Here is a 16,349-nt window from a genome sequence, read left to right as displayed (position 1 = left end):
AAACAACCCTGAACAACCCAAAGAAGGAAAATGTAAAAAATGCACAGAATGCAAAAGCAAAAAAAGGCAAAAAAATCCCCCTCCAACAAAATAAGGTAAAAAATGCACAAAGCGAAAACAGGAAAAAATAAATATAAAAATATAATATAAGTTAAAAATGGGGAAACATTGCCAAGCCAAAAAAAAAAACAAAATGCAAAAATATGTGAAACTTCAAAACTAATAAAGTTAAAAAAATTGCACAAATACCCACCCCCCCGTCAAAAAAAAAAAAAAATCTCCGTTTCACAGCCATTTTTTCCACATGAACATAAAGGCGGGCGTACAAGTCAGAACTATATTTAAACGGCTGTTAACACGATTGCCGAGAATTATACGCATTGCAGCAGCGGAGAATCTGTTTTGTAACGTCCGACCATACGTTGCAAATGAGCATTCTTATTTTCTGCAGAATGATTAAGGAAATCTGTCCATACTTTCCCCGTGTTGTTTCATGTGTTTATTTGGTGATTACAAAAATGTGTTGAGCAGCATTTAAAGGACCAAAAAAAAAAAGAGACACAGCAGTTCTCTGATTTGATTTATTCATCGAGCAAACATATGCTACATGTTCTGTTATATATATAACTCAGACATAATCCATAAAATGTTCTCCGAGCGTTTCTTACAGGGAGAGGGATTTCTGAAGGATAAAGCGAGAGGCTTTGGTGTCGTAACGTATCCATCCACGGAGGAGCGGGGCTGACCTGTCAGTAAGAAAGTTAGTAATTCATCCGAGTGATGGAGCCGCGTCTTCTCTCTTCTTCCAGGTTGGAAGCCGTGCACTGTGGCTGCTATCCTCTGTGCCCCAAAGCTTTGGCGTACCCCGAGATCTTCCCAGGTAGGCACATCGCTCAAGACATCGACATCCACGGTTTGCTGTTTAAGTCTGAAATCTGGAAAGTTATGCAAGAACGTTTGTTTATTTGGCAAAAAAAGTCATGTTAATGTTGGAAAAAAAAATGTGATACAATACATTAGACTGCGTTTATACATACCATCTGTTCTCTTACAATAGCAAAATAAAAAATAGGTTTTTTGCATTAGTCTCGGGCGGAACGGCACATAGCGGGCTGACTGCGATTGGATGTATACATAGATCCATACACGTATAAAGGTAAATATTTACCGAAAAGGAAATGGAATGTTTAGAGAAAGAGAGAATAAGTTTATAAGACATAAAAAATAAAAGAAGACAAAAATAGTTTAATACAAATTAAAAAAAAACTATAAAACATAAAAACATAAAAAAAAAGAAAAAATAATAGTGTGGCTGCGTCGCGATCCACATCTACAAAATATCCCTCTCCCCTTTGCGTTGTGTTACATTAGAATAATGTTTTTTAATCACCCCGAGGAGATGTCTAAACAGAACGAGTACACTGTCTTATTTAACATTAAACATCCTTCGCGAGTGGAGGTAACTTCATAAAAATCAGGCTTAAATAATGTAAAACACGAGACGGCACAGAGCAATATGCATTTTTAATTAGTAAAGTGACTAATATCGAGTGTGTGCTTTGAGGTCTTTGTTTCATTAAAAATGTATCTGTTTTTTCCTGCAGCGGAATATCTGTATTCGACACCTGAACAGCTTTTGAAAAAATTACAGAATTTCTGCAAAAGGCCCGGTATTGTCAGGAGGCACCGGTTCCAGGTATAGGCTGGAAAGATTGCATTTTTTTTTTGTATTATATATACATATTTTAACCTCTAGTGACAAATTTGATTGCAACAAAATCTGTTGCTGAGACTGTATCATTAGTGCACTTATTTAGAAAAGAAGCGTGTTTTGCAAGAATATTAGTTGTTATGCTAACAAGGATTAATTAAAGTACATGGCAGCTGCATTACCATAGGTCTGATGGTAGTCTTGCACTTAAGGCATCCCAGATCTCCCTTTAATTTATTGCTTTAAAAAGAAAAAATGGCTGTCCTGTACGTTAGGACCCACGAGGCTTATAAAAATGAACCTGGATTAATGCAGCTCATTAGCTTTAAAAGAAAGTTGAAAGGAATATCTTACAATTATACTAATGAAGATAAGCTCACTTTACTATTAGAATATTATATTATTTGAATGGGGAGGGGGGAAGAAATCAAGAAATTATCAGGTGCGGAATATTTTTTTTTTCTCTCTTCTTTTTTTGTGTCTTTGCATTGTCATGAAAATTAACACTCCCCGTGTCCTTTCATGCCCTTGAGCATCAGATCAGTCTTGAAATTCCTATATGAATATTTGTCTTTACAAAAATTATATGATGACCTATGATTGGCCCTATAATGTATTTTTTCTATTTTTTTTTAATTGTGTCAAATATTTTTATTAATAACATATTTTAAGTATTTTTTTTTACTTTTTTTACTAAATTAAATATGGAAAATATTTATTTTTTTATTATAATTATTTTTGAAAAATTGTTTATTTTAATATGGTTTTTGTTACAAATTTTAAATATTTGTTTATTTAATAGCATTATTTTTTATTTTTTTTAATGAAAATATTTTAAATATCTTTTTTTATTTTGAATAGTATGTATTACAGTTTTATTTTTTTTATTTTTAATAGTATTATCATTTTATTTAAAAAAATATTTGTTTATTTTTAATATTAGTATTATGATTATTTTATTATTTTTTTAATTTTTAGTAGTATTTAAGCTAGCAAACATTTAAAATATTTTTACTATAAAAATATATATTTTTTTAATTTATTTTTATTAGTATTTTTTATTACATATTTTTGGTTTATTTTTCATATTATTATAATTATTTAAACAAATACTTTTGATTATTTTTAATATTAGTATGTTTATTTTATTATTTTTTGGGTTTATTTTAATTAGTACTATTTAATTAAACTAATATTTACAATATTTTTTGTTTATTCCTAATATTTTATTTCATTAATATTTATTTTTCATAGTATTATAATTATTGAAACAAATATGTTTATTTTTAATTAGTATTATTCTTAATTTTTTTGTTTATTTTTTTATGGTATTATTAAACAAATATTTAAAATATTTGTGTTTATTTTTAATATTAGTATCATTTATTAAATATTTTTTTGTTTATTTTAATTAGTATTATTTAGTTACACTAATATGTACAATATTTTTAGTTTATTTTTAATAGTATTATTTTTTATTACATTTTATTTATTTTTCATAGTTAATTGTTAAAACAAATATGTTTGTTTATTTTTAATATTAGTATTATTATTTTTTAATTTTTTTAAACAAATATTTAAAATAATTATATTTTTAATATTAGTATCATTATTTTATTGTTTTTTGTTTATTTTAATTAATATTGTTATTTAATTAAACTAATATCTATTTTAATTTGTGTTTATTTTTAATAATATTATTATTTTTTATTACATTTATATTGTTTTTTCATAGTATTATTATTTAAACAAAAATGTTTGTTTATTTTTAATATTAGTATTATTCTTTATTTTTTTTGTTTATTTTTTATGGTATTTAATTAAACAAATATTTAAAATATTTATTTTTTAATTTTAATAGTATTATTTTTATTACATACATTTTTTAAAATTTATTTTTAATAGTATAATTAAAAAATATTTAAAATGTTTATTTTTAATGGTATTATCACTATTATTTTTCTTAAATATTTAAAATAAATTATTATTATATTTTATTTTTGAAATAAAATTTAGTAGTAGATAAAATGTTGTCATTTCAATCTGCTATCTATGGCAAGACAGCAGTGTGAGAATTTAATTTTGGCTGGTTTAACCCCACTATGTCTGGCAGGGAGGCGTCGTGGAGGAGGGCGAAATGTTTGGTTTCTTCTGAGATATTTTGATGATGTATGTGCAATGTAAAGCTCCATTGTGCATCTGTAGGAAACAGTTAAAGCATGGGAAAAAATAGAGATAGGAACAAAAAATGCAATTTAACACCCAATTTCAAGCTCATTATCTTTCATTGTCTATTAACTTGGCAATGGTTCAGGAGGTAGCCTATAATAGTTTAAAATGCTGACTGCACAGTTCCAATGCTGTGTGCAGTGCTTTGCAAGCCAGTAGAATTGCATACAGCTTTTAACCTGTAATGAAAAAAAAAGTAAAGGAACCCACCCAGAAGGCAGAGCTTTATGGTGTGTGGAGCCCCTCAGGCCTCGGTCGCCTTCCTTCTTTTTTTCTGCTGCAGTCTTGTGTGTTCTAGCATTTTACAAACCAAACAGATTCATGGCGGACAGCATGGGGTCTCTATTATAGACATAGTCCTTCTCTCTGGGATTTAGATAGAGAGAAAAAAAAGAAACATATATATATATTTTGGCTGCGAAGGTTTAGACGTTCTGCAAGTGCAAATTGAGGTCTAATCGGCAATAAACATCAGTCGTTTCACTGTTAAAATCCGACTTTTCACAGTCTAATAGACGGGAGAAACTGTTATAAACTGTGAATAAAACATATATAGGGTGATGCTTGCATCGGCGTAACGGTACGGTCTGCGAATAAAAAGTTTGGGGAATGTAACCTGGTACTTAGGTCTATCTGCGGTGACAATTTGTACAAAACCAGCGGCATAAATAATATATTGTCCTAATATGCTTCATATCACCAGGTCACTCAGCTTCAGTGCACAACACACTGTCCCTGTTCCCCATCATATAACTTTGCTACTTAAACTTGGCAACTTTTTAAAGTCCTTTTGTAAGTTACATCCTGTATTATACTCCGGAGCTGCACTCACTATTCTGCTGGTGCAGTCACTGTGTACACACATTACATTAATGATCCTGAGTTACCTCCTGTATTATAGTCCAGAGCTGCACTCACTATTCTGCTGGTGCAGTCACTGTGTACATACATTACATTACTGATCCTGTAGTGATCCTGAGTTACATCCAGTATTATCCTCCAGAGCTGCACTCACTATTCTGCTGGTGCAGTCATTGTGTACATACATTACATTATTGATCCTGTACTGATCCTGAGATACATATGGTAGTATACTCCAGAGCTGCACTCACTATTCTGCTGGTGCAGTCACTGTGTCCTTACATTACATTAATGATCCTGAGTTACCTCCTGTATTATACTCCAGATCTGCACTCACTATTCTGCTGGTGCAGTCACTGTGTAAATACACTACATTACTTATTCTATTCTTATCCTGAGTTACATCCTATATAGTGATGAGCGTACCTGAACTGTAAAGTTCAGGGTCCATGCATGGACCCCGAACATTGACTTCTCAGGAAAGTCCATATTACTATTCGGGTTCGGCCACCCAAATAAGAATTAAAAAAAAAAGGAAGCAAGATGGAGATTAAAGCAGGACAGTTATACTATACTTACTGAGTCTCCCCGCAGCTGTTATACTGCTTCCGGATCCACTCATATGAACATCATATCACATACTTTTGAATATGTACTACTTCCCCCACCACCCTTTGTGACAGTGTCTGTGATTGGTTGAAGTCGGACACTAGCTGTCTGGGTCCCGAATTGGAGTATAAAAATAAATTGAAAAAAATGGCGTGAGGTCCCCCATATTTTGATACCCAACGCAGATAAAGCCGACGGCTGGATGCTACAGGCCCCATCTGTGTGCATTATCTTGATGTGTGTCAAAATGCGAGGGACCCCATGTGGCTTTTTTTAATTATTAAATTAATAATTAAAAAAAATTGTGTGCGGTCCACCCAGTTTTGATACCCAGCCAAGATCAAGCAAAAAGCTGGGGGCTGATATTCTCAGGCTGGGGAGGCCCATGGTTATTGGGCCCTCCTCAACCTAAAAATAGCAGCTCACAGCCACCCCAGAATTGGCTCTTTAAATGCGTGAATCCTGGCGCTTTACCCAGCTCATGCCAATTGCACTGGAGCGGTGGCAATCGGGGTAATATAAAGGGTTAATAACAGCTGTGATTTGTCAAAAAAATCACAGCTGTCTTCAAGCTCAAGGATAGTAAAGGGTAGGGGGTCTATGAGATTTCCCCATTTCCAATTGTGTAAGTAAATAATAAATACAAAACACAGAGAAAAATCTTTTATTTAAATAAAACACTCTTTCTCAAATTTATTAACCCCCAAAATACCCCTGCAGGTTTGACTTAATCCACAGAAAACATCCCATGATGATTCCAGCACTGCTACATCTAAGACTGACCACTGCGGTATCAGGGACACACGGACTGATCTGCACCTGAGAGAGCGGTGACATCAATGAGTTCACCTGAGGTCACAGCAGGCGGTTCCCACAGTACCCCAGCTCTGAACTCGCCTAAGGTGAGCTGTGTGAACTTGCCTGAGATGAACTCAATGCCAGATTAACAGTTTAGGCTATGTACGCACATTGAGTATTTGGATGCATAAAATCTGCATCTCCTGGCAGAAAAACGCATCAAAAAAACGTGATGCGGTTTTGATGCGGTTTTCAGCCAGGAGATGCAGTTTTTGCATAGAAATGTGTTGCAATTGAAATTTCTGCACCAAATCTGCATCTCCTGGCAGAAAACTGTTGTAAAATCGCTCTGGTTTTTTTTTTATGTGTTTTTCTTCTAGTAGATGCAGATTTGGTGCAGATATCTGCAACAAATTTCTGTACAAAATCTGCATCTCGTAGCAGAAAAAAGTGTCAAAACCACATTGCGTTTTTGTTGCGTTTTTCTGCCAGGAGATGCAGATTTTCTGCAACCAAATACTCAACATACTCACATAGACTAAGCCAGTAATCTAGCATAGAGTTCACCTCAGGTGGTACATTCATAGAGTTCACCTGAGGTGAGGTCACAAAGTTCATTGAGTTCACCTGAGGTCAAAGCTGGGGTACCATGGGAATTGCCACCTGTAACCTCAGGTGAACTCACTGATGTCACTGCTGTCACAGCTGTGTCTCCATCAGTGTGTCCCTGGCACCGCAGTAATCAGTCATGTTTTGTAATATGACCGCGCACTGCAACCACAAATACAGCAGAGCCTGGATCATCGTTAGATGTTGTGTCTGTGGATTACGCCGGACCTGCAGGGGTGTTTTGCATCTAATGGATGTACCAATTCTGGAGCGGCTGCGAACTGCTTTTTTTTTTTAGACTGGAGAGGGCCCAATAACCATGGGCCTCCACACCCTGAGAATACCAGCCCCCAGCAGTCTGCTTTATCATTGCTAAATATCAAAATTGGGCTGGACCCCACGCCGTTTTTTTTTAATTATTTATTTAAATAATTTTAAAAAAGCTGCATGGGGTTACTTGTATTTTGAAACAGAGTCAAGAAAATGCACACAGCTAGGTGCTGCAGCCTCTAGCTGTCTGCTTAATCTCCACTGGGTATCAAAATATGGGGGACCCCACCCCATTTTTCCCAATAATTTATTTTTACACTCCACTCCGAGACCCAGACAGCTAGTGTGAGGGCAAGCAAACACAGACACCGGCACAGAGGGTGGGGTCACAATCTGACTGCGACCAATCACAGATGTCGACATGCTGGCACTCTGACCGCTACTAATCACAGATGCTGTCACAAAGGCTGGGCAGGGGAAGCAGTGCATATTCATAAGATTTAATGAGCGGACCGGGAAGCAGTGTGACAGCCGCGTTGAAACTCTGTAAGTATAATTGTCCTCCTTTAATCCTTCCTTATGAAGCCCCCTAGCCCTTACTACCACCATATTACAGCATACAAGTTCGGGTTCCCCTAGACTTATATGAGGTGCGAGGTCCAACCTCAAATCAGGTCCCATACTGGACTTTTTTTTTTTTTTTTCCATAGGGACCCGCCAAACCCAAACATCTGCGGGTTCTGTATTATACTCCAGAGCTGCATTCACTATTCTGCTGGTGTAGTGACTGTGTACATACATTACATTACTTATCCTGTACTGATCCTGAGTTACATCCTGTATTACGGTATACACAAAAAGCACAAAAATGTACTGTGGCCAAAAAAAGCATGTGTTTTTAGTGAGTTTTGGGTGCATTTTTTGACCATGCGTTTTTTTTTATCACCAATGGGTGAAAAATGCAGGGAAAATATGCAAAAATAATCGACATGCTGGATTTTTGTGGTCACCACAAAACTGCAGCCAAAAATAAAGCAATGTGCACACAGCAAAAACTGAAATCTTAGGCTATGTGCGCACGTTGCGTACAGTCACTACAGAATTTTCTTCAGCGATCTGAAGAGCACACGTGCGCTTCAAATCGCTGCAGAAAATGTCCGTAGTGAAAAAAAAAAAAGCCGATTCCATGCGCTCTGCCTGCAGCTCCTGCCATTGACAGTGCAGGGGCTGCCGGCAAAGCGCACGGAAGTAGTGACATGTCACTTCTTAAAACGCGCACTTCTGGCAGCAGCCGAAGCGCTGCACTCTAAAACGCCACGTGCGCATGGCCCCTGCACAATCTCCATAGATTATGAAGGGGACGCAGGATGCATGCAGTTACACTGCGCTACAAAGCGCAGCATAACTGCATGTAATTACGCAACGTGCGCACATAGCCTTATAGATTATGTTGGGAAAGGAAAAACATGCAGTTTGTGGTGAGTAAAACGTCACCACAAACTGCACCAAAAAAGCATCAAAAACTGCAAGGTGCAGATGGGGCCTCAGGCTATGTCCACGCGCTGCAATTTTTTGTTCACCACAAAACTGCACCCTGTGGCCACAAAAATGCTGCTTGTAGCCCAAAAATGCATCCAAAAACACATGCAATTTCCATGCGTTTTTGACAATGCATTTTTTCTTATTCAATGGGTGAAGAGTAGTGATGGGCTAGACTCGTGCAAGTTCAAAGGTACCCGGATCCAGCACTCGTGTAAGAAAAAAAAAAATAATAATGAAGCGAGCGTGCTATTCTTACTGAGTCAACGGCATGGCTGTAAAGTTGCTCCCGCTTCTACTCATTCTGCTTCTGGGGCCGCTCATTAGCCTCATTCATATTCACTGCTTTCCCCGCCCACTGGCTTCTGTGATTGGTTGCAGTCAGACACGCCCCCACGCTGAGTGACAGGGTGTCTGATGCTTCCAATCACAGGCGTGGTCTGTTGGGCTATATCATACATATTACTTGCGGTCACAGAGCCGTGAGAACCTCCAGCTGTGGCTGCGGCTAATCTGAGTGATGTCACTTCTGATCACGGCTCAGTCTCCTGGCTGAAGTTCACAGCGGCCGGTCGTGTGCCATTATCACGCGCTGTGACTTCAGATGTAGCAGTGCTGGAAGCGTCGTGGGACCTTGTGTGGATTACGCACGACCTGCAGGGGTATTTTTGGGGTTAATAAAATAATGAAAGTGGGTGCTTTTTTGTCTTTTATTTCAAATAAAAGATTTTTTCGGCTGTTTGTGTTTATTTCTTTTCACTTACAGATTAGTAATGGAGGGGTCTCAGATGCTACCCATTACTAATCTAGGGCTTAGTGGCAGCTGTGAGCTGCCATTAACCCCTTATTACTCCGATTGCCATCTCACCAGGGCAATGAGGAAAACTCAGGTAAAGTGCTGGGATCCTGGGCGGCTGCAGGCTGCAATTTTTAGGTTGGGGTGGCCCATTAAGCATGGGTCTCCCCAGCCTGAGAATACAAGCCCCCAGCTGTTGGGCTTTATCTTAACTGGGTATAAAAATTGGGGGGACTGAACACCGTTTTTTTTTTTTTTTTTTTAATTATTTATTTAAATAATTAAAAAAGAAAAAAAGGCTGCACGTGGTTCCTCTTATTTTGCTACACAGCCAAGATAAGCGCCAGTAGCCGTAGCCTTTATCTGTGCTAGGTATCATTATATGGGGAGATGCTATGTCGTTATTTATTTATTTTTACAACACCCAATAGCGTCTGTAATGGGAAAGCAGTGAGATGCTGCCGCTCAGGGTGGGGGCGCTGTCTGACTGCAACCAATCACAGACACCGATGGGCGGTGTAAGGTGTGAATATGTATGAGGCTAATGAGCGGCCCTGGAAACAGAAAGAGGGAGCAGTTATTACAGCCATGCTGGTGACTCAGTAAGTATAGCGTGCTTGCTCCTACCCCTTTTTACCACTATTTTTAAGCACTTGATTCTGGTCCCCATAGTCTTATATGGTGACCGGCATCCGGCCAGAACCAGGTTTGTTTTTTAATCCTAGGTAGACCCACCGACCCACGGTATCTGCGAGTCCGCCCATCACTAGTGAAAAATTCAAGGAAAGACGGAAAAAGAATTGACATACTGCAGTTTTTGGTCACCACAAAACTGCAGCACAAAAAAAGCAACATGCACACAGCAAAACTGAAATCTCATAGACACTGCTGGGGAAGGAAATGCATGCAGTCTTTTGCCACAAACTGCACAAAATAAACGCGGAAAAAAATGCAGCGTGTGCATGAGGCCTTATACTCCAGAGCTGCACTCACTATTCTATTGGTACAGTCAGTATGTACAGTGCCTACAAGTAGTATTCAACCCCCTGCAGATTTAGCAGGTTTACACATTCGGAATTAACTTGGCATTGTGACATTTGGACTGTAGATCAGCCTGGAAGTGTGAAATGCAGCAAAAAAGAATGTTATTTCTTTTTTTTTTTTTTTTTTTTTTCTTAAATTGTGAAAAGTTTATTCAGAGGGTCATTTATTATTCAACCCCTCAAACCACCAGAATTCTGTTTGGTTCCCCTAAAGTAGTAAGAAGTATTTCAGGCACAAAGAACATTGAGCTTCACATGTTTGGATTAATTATCTCTTTTTCCAGCCTTTTCTGACTAATTAAGACCCTCCCCAAACTTGTGAACAGCACTCATACTTGGTCAACATGGGAAAGACAAAGGAGCATTCCAAGGCCATCAGAGACAAGATCGTGGAGGGTCACAAGGCTGGCAAGGGGTACAAAACCCTTTCCAAGGAGTTGGGCCTACCTGTCTCCACTGTTGGGAGCATCATCCGGAAGTGGAAGGCTTATGGAACTACTGTTAGCCTTCCACGGCCTGGACAGCCTTTGAAAGTTTCCACCCGTGCCGAGGCCAGGCTTGTCCGAAGAGTCAAGGCTAACCCAAGGACAACAAGGAAGGAGCTCCGGGAAGATCTCATGGCAGTGGGGACATTGGTTTCAGTCAATACCATAAGTAACGTACTCCACCGCAATGGTCTCCGTTCCAGACGAGCCCGTAAGGTACCTTTACTTTCAAAGCGTCATGTCAAGGCTCGTCTACAATTTGCTCATGATCACTTGGAGGACTCTAAGACAGACTGGTTCAAGGTTCTCTGGTCTGATGAGACCAAGATCGAGATCTTTGGTGCCAAACCACACGTGACGTTTGGAGACTGGATGGCACTGCATACGACCCTAAGAATACCATCCCTACAGTCAAGCATGGTGGTGGCAGCATCATGCTGTGGGGCTGTTTCTCAGCCAAGGGGCCTGGCCATCTGGTCCGGATCCATGGGAAGATGGATAGCACGGCCTACCTGGAGATTTTGGCCAAGAACCTCCGCTCCTCCATCAAGGATCTTAAGATGGGTCGTCATTTCATCTTCCAACAAGACAACGACCCAAAGCACACAGCCAAGAAATCCAAGGCCTGGTTCAAGAGAGAAAAAATCAAGGTGTTGCAGTGGCCTAGTCAGTCTCCTGACCTTAACCCAATTGAAAACTTGTGGAAGGAGCTCAAGATTAAAGTCCACATGAGACACCCAAAGAACCTAGATAACTTGGAGAAGATCTGCATGGAGGAGTGGGCCAAGATAACTCCAGAGACCTGTGCCGGCCTGATCAGGTCTTATAAAAGACGATTATTAGCTGTAATTGCAAACAAGGGTTATTCCACAAAATATTAAACCTAGGGGTTGAATAATAATTGTATTAAAAGAGTGTGGGCACGATGTGACGTAAAGAGTTGCATTAAATGCAGACTACACCCTAAAAGTCAATATATGAATGGGAGAACAGAGGGAGTGGTAGTCAAAGGTCATGCCAAAGACCAGCAAAACATAAATGACGTCAGTCACTGCTTTTTTGCAAAAATATGACAAATATTTATTAAATTGAATAAATAGCAAAAAAGTGACATAGAGACATAAACAAGCACATTACATACAGATCAGGCTCAAGAGGAGATGTCACTGAAGTACAATAAACCAAGGATCCATATCCCATCAGGGGAGCAGTGTAACAAGATGGTACAGAGGGACATGGTCTGATGAAGACTCCGGACAATAGATACCACATAACTCCACTGTCTCAAAGTGTGCACACATATTACAGTAGGCACTCAAGGGGACAGCAACCATAAGGAGTCCAATAACCGGAGAATCAGACCATGAACCATATATTAATCATATCCAAACAGGTAACAGTCATTAAACATACAAAGTAGAATTAGTCCCTGTACTGCACTCACCCATGATGTGGAGGTGGAACCCGAGCAAAACGTGCCCCGACGCGCACGTTTCGATGTCTTCTTCGACACCATGGCCCCCCGAAGAAGACATCGAAACGTGCGCGTCGGGGCACGTTTTGCTCGGGTTCCACCTCCACATCATGGGTGAGTGCAGTACAGGGACTAATTCTACTTTGTATGTTTAATGACTGTTACCTGTTTGGATATGATTAATATATGGTTCATGGTCTGATTCTCCGGTTATTGGACTCCTTATGGTTGCTGTCCCCTTGAGTGCCTACTGTAATATGTGTGCACACTTTGAGACAGTGGAGTTATGTGGTATCTATTGTCCGGAGTCTTCATCAGACCATGTCCCTCTGTACCATCTTGTTACACTGCTCCCCTGATGGGATATGGATCCTTGGTTTATTGTACTTCAGTGACATCTCCTCTTGAGCCTGATCTGTATGTAATGTGCTTGTTTATGTCTCTATGTCACTTTTTTGCTATTTATTCAATTTAATAAATATTTGTCATATTTTTGCAAAAAAGCAGTGACTGACGTCATTTATGTTTTGCTGGTCTTTGGCATGACCTTTGACTACCACTCCCTCTGTTCTCCCATTCATATGTTGAATAATAATTGACCCACACTTTTATGTTGAAAATGTATTAAAATTTAACTGAGCAACATAACTTGTTGGTTTGTAAGATTTATGCATCTGTTAATAAATCCTGCTCTTGTTTGAAGTTTGCAGGCTCTAACCTATTTGCATCTTATCAAACCTGCTAAATCTGCAGGGGGTTGAATACTACTTGTAGGCACTGTAGATAAATTATATTACTTACATCCTGTATTATACCCCAGAGCTGCATAAATTTAGAACATAATTCAACAGTTTACGTGGATTCTGACCTGAATTTTTCTTTTCGTGACCCATGTAGATTAGTGAAGCGGCCACTAGTCACCTGCCGGTGTCTCCAGGTCCTGTCCCCTCAGGATTGTCTCAGCAGCCCCCTATAATAGGTTGTTTTCTCATTTGTACAGTTCTTGTATTTTAGAATCTCCGGGTATCCCTGGATCCTTCGCATTAATTAAAGCTTCCTGCTCCGTCTCCATCTAATCTATAATATTCTGTTACTGTGGATGGATACAAAGCAGATGTGGCAGATCCAAGTCACCAGCGTGTTACATAACTCACAGGAAACACTCAACTCAGACTCCATGTGCAAATATCATACTGCAGCGTTACACAGATCACACATTACCCTCACCCCCGACCCGCACACAGCCCGACTCAGTATGGAGTGCTTACATCATCCTACTAAAATATATATCTGTCTGCATAACCTTCTGTCTTCATCTATCCCTCCATCCATCCCACTGTCTATTTATCTTCCTATCTCTATGTCTTATCCATCTATCCATCTGTGCATCGATCTATCATCCATCTATCTATCTATCCCTCTATCTATCTATCCCTCTATCTATCTATCTATCTATCCCTCTATCTATCTATCTATCCCTCTATCTATCTATCCCTCTATCTATCTATCTATCTATCCCTCTATCTATCTATCTATCCCTCTATCTATCTATCTATCTATCTATCTTCTATCTATCTATCTATCTATCCATCATCCATCTATCTATCTATCCCTCTATCTATCCATCCATCATCCATCCATCTATCTATCCATCATCCATCTATCTATCTATCCATTATCTATCTATCCATCTATCCCTCTAATCTATCTGTCTGTCCCTCTGTCTGTCCCTCTGTCTGTCCCTCTGTCTGTCCCTCTGTCTGTCCCTCTGTCTGTCCCTCTGTCTGTCCCTCTGTCTGTCCCTCTGTCTGTCCCTCTGTCTGTCCCTCTGTCTGTCCCTCTGTCTGTCTGTCTATCTATCTATCTATCCATCCATCCATCTATCTACCTGTCCATCATCAATCTATCCATCCATCCATTATCTATATCTATCCATCTATCTATCCCTCTATCTATCTATCCATTATCTATCCATCTATCTATCTATCATCTATCTATCCATCTATCTGTCTATCCATCAACCCATCTATCTACCTGCCCATCATCTATTTATCCATCCATCTATGTATCCATCTATCTGTTTCTCCATTCATCTATCCATCCATACATCATTTATCTATCCATCAATCCATTTATCCATAATCTATCTTTCAATCCATCATCTATCTATCATCTATCCATCCATCTGTCTATCCATCCATTCATCTATACATCTACCCATTCGTCAATCCATCTATCTGTCCATCATCTATCTATCCATCCATTTATCTATGCATCTATCGTTCCATCCATCCATCCATCCTTCATCTATGTATCCATCCATCTGTTTATTCATTCATCTATACATCATCTATCCATCAATCCATCTATCTATCTTTCCATCCATCCTTCCATCCATCGATCTATCTTGAACAGACTGAAAAATAATACAAACATTAGCAATTTGTCCGCTAAGCTCACAGGATAACCAATGTTAGTAAAGCAAATCTTTACCTTTCCCTCCCAATAATCCGGGGAGTAACGCCACGTCAATGTGCAAGACAAAAATGGATGGCGTTACTGTAGCAATAGATAAGTGACGTCTGACATTGGCGCGTTCGTTTATTAATGTGGAGATAACACGACCGATATTATTTCACTCCATCCTAATTACGGATGACAAGGGGGATGAGCCGGCGCTCATTTTTAGTTTATTCTTCAATACTCCATAAGTGACTGGTTCCTGTGTTCTCCTCATTAGTCGCGGACACTTACATCTCACACCTTCGCATACGTTCTGCCCCCAGCCAGTGTTTTTGTAGGTTGCATTAAGCCCAAGACAAATTATATTTCTTGCTCAGAAAACTTTCGAGTTCTCAGGAGGGGGGCAATTGCGGTTTGCCTTCCAACAGATTGCCTGACATAGCTGTTACAGACCTTCTGTTGTCTAATTCTTGTTACACTTTTTTATTCTAGTTGTCATCTAATTACGCTCACTGTAGCGTTTACATCCATTTAAAAGACATCGGAGACATTCAGAGATGACACAGAAGATCACCTGATTTGGCGGTAGACAACCTGTTCGACTATAAGTCCCAGCATGTCTTCCTATTACCAGCAAGGTCACCTCCAAAGCTTTGGGAGTCTGTCAGGTCATATGGTTTCAGAGTAAGCTCCTTGTAGGTGACCTTGCCCTAAGAAGAATCGCACTGTTACTTGAAAGATCCATGGAATTAGTTTCTGGAAATCATACTTTAGATTAATATGCAAATCAGGTGTTCGGTGCACCATGGGCGGGGCTGTGCAGTCCAGCGCATTGTCCCATTAACGGTTGAGCCAAAGAAGGAGGCACAGACACCTTAACTTTCACCTTTCTGCCCCCACTTCATAAATGACAGTGATTGTATAATTCAAGGCTAAAATCTGACTCTGATCAGCACAGTATCGGTGCATGCGCAGAACAGACTTTTTCCCGGAAGTGGCTGGCTCCCTGCTTTGTGCATGTGCCAATGCATTGGTAAATAGCGCACACTCAGCCGGTGTAACTCAACTGAAGTACGATTAAGCTAAAGTAACATTTCTGGACACCTAGCCCACTATACCCTATAGGGGTCTTTCTTTAATTCGAAACATCATGGGGAGCAAAAACACTCATAGGATAGGTGATAACTACTAGATTGGTTGTGATCCAACTATTGAGACCCCAGAGCTCATTCGACCATGATACTATTACGACGAGACTGCAGAATACGGCACTCTGACTTGTATCCCCCATTGTGGCCATCAGTGATTTTCTCAGCGTTGGCTCCTACCCCTCTTGTAGCTATTGCTTATCTTACGAATAGGTGATAAATTATACTAAGCAAAATATCCCTGTAAGACTATTTGAGGGGGTGTACAAACTTGCATTGAGTTTTATGGGAAAAATACATCATTCTTCAGCCTT

The 16,349-nt window shown here is 39.1% G+C and overlaps 1 protein-coding gene across 2 annotated transcripts in view; it reads left to right on the top strand.

Moving 5' to 3' along the window:
• The window catches only part of QTMAN (queuosine-tRNA mannosyltransferase), a 295,652-nt gene that overhangs the window by 269,783 nt on the left and 9,520 nt on the right, over window positions 1-16,349 (top strand). For both annotated transcript variants that reach the window (XM_075317177.1, XM_075317176.1), the window contains exons 8-9: window positions 810-880; window positions 1,605-1,696. In XM_075317177.1, the coding sequence (XP_075173292.1) occupies window positions 810-880; window positions 1,605-1,696 (163 nt within the window). The remainder of the gene's footprint in view (window positions 1-809; window positions 881-1,604; window positions 1,697-16,349) is intronic.

Source organism: Anomaloglossus baeobatrachus, chromosome 7 (genome assembly GCF_048569485.1).
Source record: "Anomaloglossus baeobatrachus isolate aAnoBae1 chromosome 7, aAnoBae1.hap1, whole genome shotgun sequence".
In the NCBI taxonomy this organism is placed as follows: Eukaryota; Metazoa; Chordata; class Amphibia; order Anura; family Aromobatidae; genus Anomaloglossus; species Anomaloglossus baeobatrachus.
The sequence above is the reverse complement of the archived record's forward strand: the minus strand, read 5'-3'. Positions and strand labels throughout refer to the sequence as shown.